We start from the raw sequence: 11101 nt of genomic DNA, 5'->3' as shown, positions 1-11101 counted from the left end.
GGGGGGGGGGGTCTAAAACCAGGGAAACACTGAACTACCCAGTAAGGAAGAGAACAAAAAAGGTTTTTAAACCTTCTAGCAGGTATTATTTCTGTACAATCCCAATGCACACCATTATAGTGAAGAGATTTTAGGAGTCTGGTAAAACAACGACTGTGATCCAATATTTGTGTTTGGAATCACTAAGTGGATATTCTTACACTTTAAAACACAATAAATCCTTGAATGATCTTCTTCTTTTAAGCTAAAGTAGGCATGAAGTCCACTTTAGATGTGTTAATCCTTTAAACCTTCCAGTTAATGCATCACAGAAGATCCGTGTTTTTCTTTGGCTGAGCTCTGTTTGAATGTTTTCTTTCTCAAAAGCAGAAATAACAGCAGCTTGTTGACTCGACCTGCTTCATTCAAGCGTTGGTTTCCCACCTACAGAAATGTTTTCACAACCATGTTTACCCATCCAAGAGTTCCTGGGAATAAAACAAACCTGTTAGGAAGAAATGGCATTACAACCTGGATGTTACAACTTTACCACTCCATGAAACTGTGCAGGAAAATACAGAGTGATTTACTGATTCCCATACCATGAGTAAGGGAACTGGGAAGAGAAGTGACCCTCATGTTGTTCCAGTTTTAAGTCTTTGTTCAAAAGTAATGGGTTGAAGCGCTGGAAATAACTAAACCTCTGCTCACCTTGTCCAAATTAAACCTGTTACTGCTTGAAAGCTCACATAGTTTTTTATTACTGTCAGTTAATTAATGCGGACACCCCAACAGTTTGTAGAAAAGTTAAGACTATTAAGTTGTATCACAAATGTGGGAAATTTGATTGCTTTATTAAATGCAGATTATTTATGTTCATTTTAGGGTGAAACATTGACTTTTCTTCAAGTAAAAACATTTCTTTCTAAATTGAAATGTTGATTTTTCTTCAAGTAGAAACTATTTTTTCTGAAGTGAAATATTGACTGTACGACGGTTTTTTATCGTGAAAAACAAAAATACGTTCTTACGGTAAAATTGAAAAAAAATGTTACCGTAATTTTTTTTTAAAAAGGCGACTGAATTTACTCCATTTGGTTGGAGCCAGAAGTAAATCATGTCCCATGAGTGATGTTACACTTGCTCAGTCCAGTTCTTTTATACAGTCAATGATTGAAACTAATCAATACATGAGACTATTATGAATTTTTATAAATAAAGATTTGGTGTCCAGATGTGGGATTTAATCCCGCCCCCAAAGCCTCCAGGCCCAAATTACCCAGTCTTTGTGTACATAGCACCACCTCCTCATGCAGTCAGAATAGTCAAAAACAGTAGGGTTTGTTTTGTGAGACATGGAATGAAGGGTGTACCTTGAGGGCCACTGGCAGCCGGAGACAGACACAGTAGGAGTTGATGATCTTCTCGATAGTGTACGGGCCGATAAAGCGGGACGAGAGCCTAAATTGCACGACTTAGAATGGGCACAGGTGTTGCAGGCAGTGCTGTACTCCCGCACATCTCTTTCCATGGACGGCCAGAAAAAAGAAAAAAAGTCGCCTGCGGAGGAGGTTAAGGAACCCTTAACCTCCTCCGCAGGCGACTTTTTTTCAATGACTCCGCCATTGCATGCAATATGGGAGGTATGCCCCCAGGTGAGGGTGTCGGACCTAAGGGAGGACGACACAAAAAGAATTCCGTTAGGACAAGGGATGGTCAGGTTCCTCACCTTGAGCCCGAAGGACCCTGGTGTCTATGTCCCAGGTGAGGTTTCCCACAATGCAGGTGGGAGGTTCGATGGTGGAAGCAGAAGGGGTTTCCAAGGGGTTGTATTTGCGGGAGAGAGTGTCTGGTTGGATGTTGCAACTGCCAGGTCTGTAGGTGATAGTGAAATTGAACCGGTCGAAGAATAGGCACCAGCGTGCTTGACGGGAGTTAAGTCTCTTAGGTAAGCCAAGTTCTTATGACCTGTCCAGATAATGAATGGTTGAACCGCTCCCTCCAGCCAATGGCGCCACTCCTCCAGGGCAAGCTTTATAGCCAGCAGCTCTCGATTACCCATGTCGTAATTCCGTTCTGCGGAAGAGAGTTTTCGGGGGAAAAAGCACAGGGTTTGAGCTTGCCAGAAGACTCCTCTCTTTGACAGAGGACCGCCCCAACACCGTAATCGGAGGTGTCTACTTCCACGATGAGCTGTCTTATAGGATCATGTTGAATGAGTATAGGGGCTGTGACATAGAGTTTCTTAAGGGTCTCAAAAGCAGCAATAGCTTCTGGGTTCCATTTGAATGGTTTCATGGTCGAAGTGAGTTGGGTCAAAGGTGAAGCGATACTGCTGTAATTTCTGATAAAGTGGCGATAAAAATATGCAAATCCCAAAAACTGTTGCAGTTTTTTAACGAGTGTCCAGTGGTTCCCATTGGGAGACAGTCTCAATCTTGGCCGGGTCAGGTCGAATGTGACCTGACTCAAAAATGTATCCCAGGAAGAAAATCGCGGAGACATGAAATTCACACTTTTCTGCCTTGACGTAGAGTTGGTTTTCCAACAGCCTTTCCAGGACAAGGTGGACGTGGGTCTCATGTTGAGTAGGATTTTGAGAATATATAAGGATGTCGTCCAGTTAACGAATACAAAACGGTTGAGGACATCTTTGAGAACGTCATTAACGAGCTTTTCGAACACAGCTGGAGCGTTGGTCAGACCGAAAGACATCACTCGTATTCGTAATGACCTAACGAGTATTGAACGTTGTTTTCCATTCGTCACCTTCCTTCATACGGACGAGGTGATAGGCGTATGGTCCAGTTTGGAAAAAATACGGGCTTCTTGGACAGTGTGACGAAGTAGCGTCACAGGTTGCAGGACAGCGCCTGAACATGAGCCTAAATTGTTCTTTTTCTCTCTTTTCTCCCAGCCCAGTAACAGTTTATAGTTTTTGTGGGACAAATCATTCACATTTCATGTTTTGTTAAATTCTAAGGGTGCACACTTGGTTTTAAACAGAATCACACTCACCATCAAAGTTTTTCTCCACCAACAAGATTGCAATGGACACCTCAGCATTTATAACCACAGGAAACAGGAAGTGACTTCACATGACAAACCTATTTCTGTATTTCAATTGTTGTTGTTTTTTTCTGTTAAATATCTGTATTTTGGAGTTATGCTAATAATTCTTACAGTAATTTGTTTTAAGGAATTGTTTGGATAATTGGCCTGTGGGAGGGGCTAAGCCTTTATAAGGGGTGAACTTTTCCCAGTTGGGGAGAGCAGTCTTGGTTGCAGTGGTGGCAACAAGCTCTCCCAGAATCAGCTGAATTCTTTGTTTGATTATTTTTTTGGGGATCAATAAAATCCCATTTTTGAAATTTTGAATCTGCTGTCTTGGCCATCTTATTTCCGAGTCATTTATTTTTTCGCTGCTGAGAAGAACCCCGTCACAGACAGAATCAAAAACTGAGCTAATGGGTGGGAGAGAGTATTTATCTTTAACTGTTATCTGATACAATTCACGGTAGTCAATACGAAGTCGTAAGGGCTTGTATTTCTTTTGACAAAAAAGAAACCAGGACCAACCGGGGAAGTGGACGGGCGGATGTGTCCCGAGGAAAGTGTCTCCTGGATGTAGCTCTCCATTGCTGCTTTCTCAAATTAAATAGTCTAACCTTGTAGCGCCGTTGAGTAGCTCTATGGAACAATCATAAGGTCTATGGAGAGGTAACGCGCCAGCTTTAACTTTACTGACAACAGATTTCAGATCATGATAACAGGAGGGAACCTTAGAAAGGTCAACATCTTCCAAAGCGTTGGAAACGGAAGGAGTGACTGACGGAATAGCTGACTGAAGGCAATTAGCCATACAAAAGGTGGTCCAATTGGTTATGCGTTGGTGAGTCCAGTCAAATTGTGGATTATGTAACCAGAACCAGGAAAATCCCAAAACAACGGGAGTCTGAGGTGATTGCTTGACAAAAAATTGGAGAGATTCCCTGTGGTTACCGGACGTGATAAGATGTAGGGGTTTAGTTCGATGGGTTATAAGCGAGAGGTGTTGACCCCCTAAACCTGCAGCCTCGATGGGGGTGTCCAAAGGTTTGGTGGGCAGAAAGAGTTGCGTTACGAGATGATGATCAATTAAGCTTTGTTCTGCACCAGAATCAATCAGGGCTTGAAAATCAAAAACCTCTGACTGGCAGCAAATATTGACAGAAATAAATAAAAGGGTTTTTTTTGTGGAACACACAAAATCACCCACCCGCGGCCTGTCTTCTAATCGGGGGGCTCCGGGGAGGCTCCCCCCTGTAGGGGGGCCTCCTCTGCACCTGTTTGGGTGCAGAGGAGGTCTGGGGAGGACCCAAGCAGCCCTCCCCGGGCTTGCACACACATACACACATAGTTGTCATGCATATGAAATGATGTGATTCAGGGCTGTTTTTTGATATCATTTTAGGTCATTTATTTACTTCCTGTTTTGAGTCAAATTCAGAAAAAAGTTGGGACTTGGTTCTGACATGCAAAGATGGAGAAATATAAAAATGTGGGTCTGGAAACATCCCAATGAGTGTTAAATTTGTTAAAAAGAGGGTAAAATGGAAGTGTGAGATGTTTGAAACATTTAAGATTTTTAATCTTAAATGTGAAATGCACAGGCAGACGGTGAAGGCAGCCCAAGATTGGTGTAATGCCATTTGTCGTTACGCCTCTCGTTATGAACATGTATTGCTTCTCTGACTCCTCTTTCAAGCCATCTGTTATCTGTGTTTAAACATAAATGACAAGAGGTAATTGACTGAAAACAGCTAAACCAAATGTACAAACACATTATTCACCCAAACTGTTTATTTCTAAAACCAAAGAACCACAAAGGAGGAATAAAATTCTGGAGCCTCAGGTTGCATTTCTGTTTATGTAACTGACCACTAGATGGCGACATATACCACATTTTCCGTAAGGAATCACAGATGAAACCTGTTCGTCACTGTTTACCGTAAGAAATGTTTGTTTGGGCCTAAAACTGTATATTTTTTATTTAAAACATAAAGTTGCTGTTTTATTTTTTTAGTAGCACCTGTTTGGACTGATCTGCGGGCTGGATCTGCTCCTTCCCCGTAAATCTGAGCCGCTCCGTCCACCACGTTCACAGCACGAGCCTCTCCTGACGTCACGTGGACGCTGGCGGTGACGACGCGGCTCCACTACGCCCCTCCCACCTCACCTTTCCTCCCCGCTCCTCGTCAGGGAGCACCGCGGGGATGAGATGCGCTGACAGCCGGGAGGCAGCCCAACTTTCTCCCGCGTGTTCGAGCTCACACTCCTGGCGGAGTTTTCTGGTTCTCTTTGGTTTTTCCTGAAAAGTCCCCCCCCCTGAACCCCTCCAGCCCCACCGTGGATTTCCCACATGTCGCGAAAGCAGGTCGACCATGACTACACCCTCCGCAGTGTGAACAACCTGATGGGCGAGCGCTGGAAGCGGATCAGCGACGGAGGCGAGCGGAGCCTCATCAAGGCTCCGTCCAGCGGCAGCATCAGCAGCCCGGGCGCCGCCCCCGGTCCGGCCGGGGCGCCGGCGGGCCCCCCGTCCTCCAGCACCGGGGAGCTGGAGCGGGCTGCGCGGAAGCAGTTCCAGCAGGACGTGACGCCCGGCTTCGTGTACGTGCTGGCCGCCTTCTCCGCCTTGGGCGGCTTCCTGTACGGCTACGACACCGGCGTGATCTCCGGGGCCATGCTGCTGCTGAAGCGGGAGCTGCAGCTCAGCGCGCTGTGGCAGGAGCTGCTCATCTCCAGCACGGTGGCCGCCGCCGCCCTGTCCGCCCTGCTGGGCGGCTTCCTCAACGGGCTGTTCGGGCGCCGGGTGTGCGTCCTGCTGGCCAGCTTCTGCTTCACCGTAGGGGGGATCGTCCTGAGCGCGGCGCCCGGGAAAGAGGCGCTGCTGGCCGGGAGGATCATCGTGGGAGTGGGGCTGGGTAAGATCCTAAAAAAAGTTTCTTTTTTCATTTTAGGGCAGCCAGAAGTAATAAAATCAAACAGTTTGGTTATTTTAATCAAACCAATTCTGGGGTTAATCATGTTGGGAAATATTTTGGGTAACCTTTTGGGGCAATACTAATTTTTGGGGTCATGGTGGTTTCATTTTAACCCAGATAATGTTTCTTCCAGGTTTTTTTCCAGTTATATATTTTTAACTAAGATCAGTTACTCTGGGCAAAAGTTAGTCTTTAACCTGTGAGTTGAGATAAAAACAACCAAACATGGTTTTTATTTGATAATTTTTCAGCAACAATAAAAACCAACTCTGATTATTTATGTTATTGATTTATTAATTTATGAGATCAAGTCGGACTGAGATGGTTGATGTCCAGAGGAGAGACGGTGAATCTGTCAGTAAAATGATGCTGAGTCTAAATCAGGGGTCTTCAACTAAAATGTGACGACAAAATCTCTTCAAGTTAAGGTCCAGAAAAGAAAATAAGGTCTAAATATTCAGTGTAATAAATGTTTACACCGCTGACGGTTTGATGCACATCTGCATTTAATTAATATCTAACTCTCACTTCACATGAATTCAGTACAATTGAAAACTTTTTGACAGTATTTAATGTCACAACATAAAACATGGTGAAAACATTTATCTAGTTTTCACCAAGAAAACTAGATAAAGGAGGATCCACAACTCTCATGAGCTTCTGTCAGGGTCACTTTTATAAACTGGAAAATTCTTGCTTAATTCAGGAATTCTGCAGGGAAATTCCTAAATGTCCCTTTTGTCAGTTTCCTCAGATCAGAAACATCTTTATTTGATTGAATCTTCATTTTCTGTCAAATGTTGGCTGCTGGTTTAAACTTAGACTTTGTGATGAAGATTTTCCCTGTAACGTCAGAGTGGATGCTAACAACCGGACGCTAACTTCTGCCGCGTCCAACTTTTAATGTGTGACGGATAAATGAAGCAGAATAAAACGACACGATCGTCGTAAAACGGGTCTTTCCTGAATATGATATAAATGTGAATCCATCGTGTCTGCATCTGTATTATTGTGGGATTATGGGAAACATTCAAGTCAGTCGCCGCATATCATGCAGAGCGACTTGCTACATGTAAACATCTGTCTCCATAGGTCCAAACATTGAGGAAAACTCCTGGTTTGTCTGGAAACAGCAGTTTTATGTTTCTCTGAAGCTGAAGCTCTTCAGTTTTCTTACTGACTCTTTTCTCCCCAAAGAAACTTTCCAAACACGTCTTTTCGTCTGGCTTTTGTTCACTTTTAGCTTTGGGCTTAAAACTTAGCTAGCGCTCTGAGCGAACAGCTGCTTTATGTCACACAAAGCTGCAAGACAGCAGGATGCGGTGAACAGAATCCTGTAGTTTTCCAAAATAAAAGTTCCTTCTAAATCAGATAATAAAAAAGCAGATATTCAAAGTTCGTGCCGGCATTTTCTTCCTGTCTGCGGCCCGGTACCAGGCCGCCCCAGGACCGGTACTGGATAAAAGAAGTTTATTTGTAACAGCTTCTGTTTAGTGTTTTCATGTTAGTTTTTTTCATTCCTTTCCCTCTTAACCTTCAGTCCTTAATTTACAGATTTAATTCAGACTTTTTACAAAGCGGTTCCTAATGAGCTGACATAGGAACCGCCCCTTCCAGGAAGTCTGCACTGCCAGCCCCGCCCCCAGGCTAACAGACTCGCCCACTTTCTCTGCTGAGCTAGTGGTGATCGGCTAAACGTTTTCATTTTTTATGAACAAACAATATGAACATCCATCTTTTCAAAAGTTTGGATGTTGTTTGTTTTCGTGGGAGAAACTCCCAGGCTGCCGAGGCCGGATCTAGGTTAACCTCATGAAATGGGCGACACCCACAAGGGAAAGGCGGAGCCTCAGAGATCGAGTAGGCTTATTTATAGAAAATGAGCTGTGAAGGTATTATCATATATGTCGATGTAGTTTCCTCTGAAAGGCTTAAGAAAAGCACGGTGTAGGGCCTTTAAGTCGTAGTTGAGTTCAGAAAATCAAAACTCCTGATAAATGCTGGAAATTCAAGGCAGTTTGCTAAAGTCTGTATAAGCTTAATGTAGCTACAAATAAGTCAAATTCAGGATTTGGTTCTTCCCTAAACTCCAAATGATGAGTCATCCATAGGATCACTCTTCTGAGCACATGTTTTCTGGATTGGAATACCAATACTACTGTCAAGGCTGTACCAGTGTGTACTCCTTGTAAATGACAGTAATACATCTACTTGGATTGTGCTGGTTGTGGGGTGGGGTCTTCCAAGTGATTCCATTAAACTGGTATCTGGGGAGTCTGGCAGCCACACACACACCCATAACCCACTTTGTTTTTGTTGTTTAAACTCTTTCAAAGCAGTTTCTAATCAGCTGGTTAATGAATCCATTAACCAATCACCAGGTTAGGACTGAAAAGTACCATTTATCATCTCCAGATGGTTCCATTGTCCCTTTGTTTTGGTCACATGACAGCGAACATCCCTTACTCTTCTTTTCAAAGGATTATTGATCTCATTGTTGGAGTTCTGAGTATCTCTGACTTATGCACTTTTATTATCCCTGACAAGTCTATCGTCTCATGACCTTGTTATGGCATTAGAATATATATTTTTATCAAAGCCATCATCCCTTCATCAAATATCTATATCCTATGTACTAAGTAGGGTTGCTTGAGCCTATCCGCCTGTTTTAGGGCAAACGTGGGATTGACCTTGAACAGGTCCATCACATGGCAACATTAATAAGAAAAATTATAGGAAATATTGATAATACATTTAATATGGAGTGCATTTTTTGTCAAGGGACATTGTACTGATAAAACAAGATTAACCATTTTAAAAAACACAAACCCTTTGCTCATGTAACCAGGTGGAACATCCCATAGTCCCTAGATCATACAAATGACCTGGTCTTACGGCAGTCTTGTGCACCTTTGCTTTCACAGTTCTTGGCCAAAACCAACATTGTTCTGGACAGCTAATGCAGACTCAATCATCTTTGCCATCTCTACATTTTTATAACTTTACCATTCAAGTTCTGTTTTTTCTTTGTACAAACACGTTCTTTTCTGCTTCTGACTTTAATTCTTGTCCTCCGTATTGCATATTTCCTTCCCGTTTTTTCTTTCCTGCCTTTACTATAGACAACATTGTCATCTGCAAACATTGTGATCACACCATCCTTTATTTCAAACTAGCCCCTTATTCCCACCTCTTTGCCGGCATGTTGTCCTCATACATCCTGCACTACTTTCACATGTCACTCTAAACCTCTTTCTGCAGCATGTACTTTTTTACAGTTATAAATACTTTGTTTCCTTCTTCCACCCTTCTCTGCAGTTTTTTAAACTGCTGGTCACCAACAGTCTCTATTCTTCTTAATTCAACTTCTATTACTTTATGTTCCTGTTTATTAACTTAGTGTTTGCTCTTATGCTACATGATTACTGGGCATGTGTGGCACGTTTAAGAACGCGCTGAACTTGGATTTTTGAATGCTCTTTTAGCAAATGGGGTTCACAAAAGTATTTTGTTACCCGATACTAGCGCATGTACTCACAGTTGGAGGACCATTGGTTTGAAATGTTGAAGTGGTGCAAATCTCTTGAATCTTGCTCCAGGCTTTTTCTTTCAATGGTTTATTCTTTATTCTTTATATGAAGACTTGATGTCAGCACAAACTGCAATTGTTAATTTCTCCTGATGGTCAAATTTCAAACAGTTGGTACAAAAGATGCCATCCATCCGTCACTACCAAATTCGAGTACCTGATCGGTAAAAGTTCAACTTTTGATGTGCTTTAATCACTGCGTGTTATAGTGTCAGCACCCGAAATTTACCAAAAACTTGCTTAGCAACGCATGATCGCGAGAGTTTTGAATGCAGGAGCCTAAAATGCACAAATATGTGCATTTACATATTTTCAGGGGAGTTTTCATTGAAAATAGTAGCTCATTTCTGAGACCGGTGTGAATTTAGAATGAGATCTTAGTGTGGTAGAAAAGATAAAGATAGTATAACAATCTATTAATGTCAGGCACCTTCTAACCCAAAAAACTATTCTTATTTTAAATTCTGAACAGAAATACCTAAAGACCCACCGATCATCTTTTTGATATTTTTTGAAATCGTTCCTAGGAATTTGCCTCTAAGTGATGGACTGTTGGTGTGAAGTAACCCCTGCCCCTCCCCTTTGCTGAGAACTTTCTGTTTACATGACCTCGACTAGCTTATAGCCCTTCACACTACCAACCTAACATTACTGGTGTGACAAATATGGTAAAAAATATTGGAGCAATTTTGAGTCAGATGCCAGCTCAGACCAGGAGAAACAAATATGTCCATGGATCTAGTCTTCTACAACTAGACTTATCAGAATGGAACAGAGCCTTTTAGCAATTTTAGCTTTATTTTTTTAAATGTCTATCATAATCAGAAAAATGCCACCAGAACATGTTAAAAACACCAAAAACAGCACTTTTATTGGAGTTTGGTTTAATCACATAAGGTTATGTTTTTGAGGGTTGGTTGTGTTTTTTCTCCTCTTCAATTCTGAACGGTTGCCGTTGATTCCAGTTCCTAATTACAAGGCGTGACCCTACCCCGCTTTCAAGCTGCACATCCGTGGCTGTTGGCGTGATCATCATTATTGCATTCATTAGCTTAATACTATCCAGCAAGGAAAAAAGGAAAGAATTATGAGACTTGATTTAGTACCTTTAGGAAAAATTCTGAAAACGTGTTCAAACTTTCTCAAAAGAACCCAATGTTTTTCTGCTGGGTTAGTATTTTCTGCATAATCTCCTACATTATAAACTCCCCACAGTAACACGGCTCCCTCTGCATCATTTTCCTTTCTTAGCTCTCTGTGAATTAATCTTTTCCCTTTCCTTTCTCGCTGTATCCTGTTGAAAACCCGTATCCACTGCTCTCCCTTTTGATCAAAAGTCAGCGCTCTGTAACTGTTAATGGGGTAAAGGGGCCGCTAGAACCGACTTGTTGGCGTCCTCTGAGATTGGTAAGTGCTTCTCTTAATTTATCTGTTGAGGACCTGCGGACCGTTTTCTCTTCTTAGTCAGCCTCGGGGACAAAAGTGGAAGCTTAATTGTTAATAAATG

General features: G+C 42.4%; 1 protein-coding gene across 1 annotated transcript in view; it reads left to right on the top strand.

Annotated features, from left to right (window-relative positions):
• The first annotated feature begins 4928 nt into the window (after nucleotides 1-4928).
• slc2a13 (solute carrier family 2 member 13) overlaps nucleotides 4929-11101 on the top strand; it is a 146356-nt gene continuing 140183 nt past the window's right edge. The window contains exon 1 of the mRNA XM_023952454.1: nucleotides 4929-5945. Within this exon, the coding sequence (XP_023808222.1) occupies nucleotides 5381-5945 (565 nt within the window). The 5' untranslated portion in view covers nucleotides 4929-5380. The remainder of the gene's footprint in view (nucleotides 5946-11101) is intronic.

Source organism: Oryzias latipes, chromosome 23 (genome assembly GCF_002234675.1).
Source record: "Oryzias latipes chromosome 23, ASM223467v1".
NCBI lineage: Eukaryota > Metazoa > Chordata > Actinopteri > Beloniformes > Adrianichthyidae > Oryzias > Oryzias latipes.
Note: the sequence above shows the minus strand (reverse complement) of the source record. Positions and strands in the feature narration are given on the sequence as shown.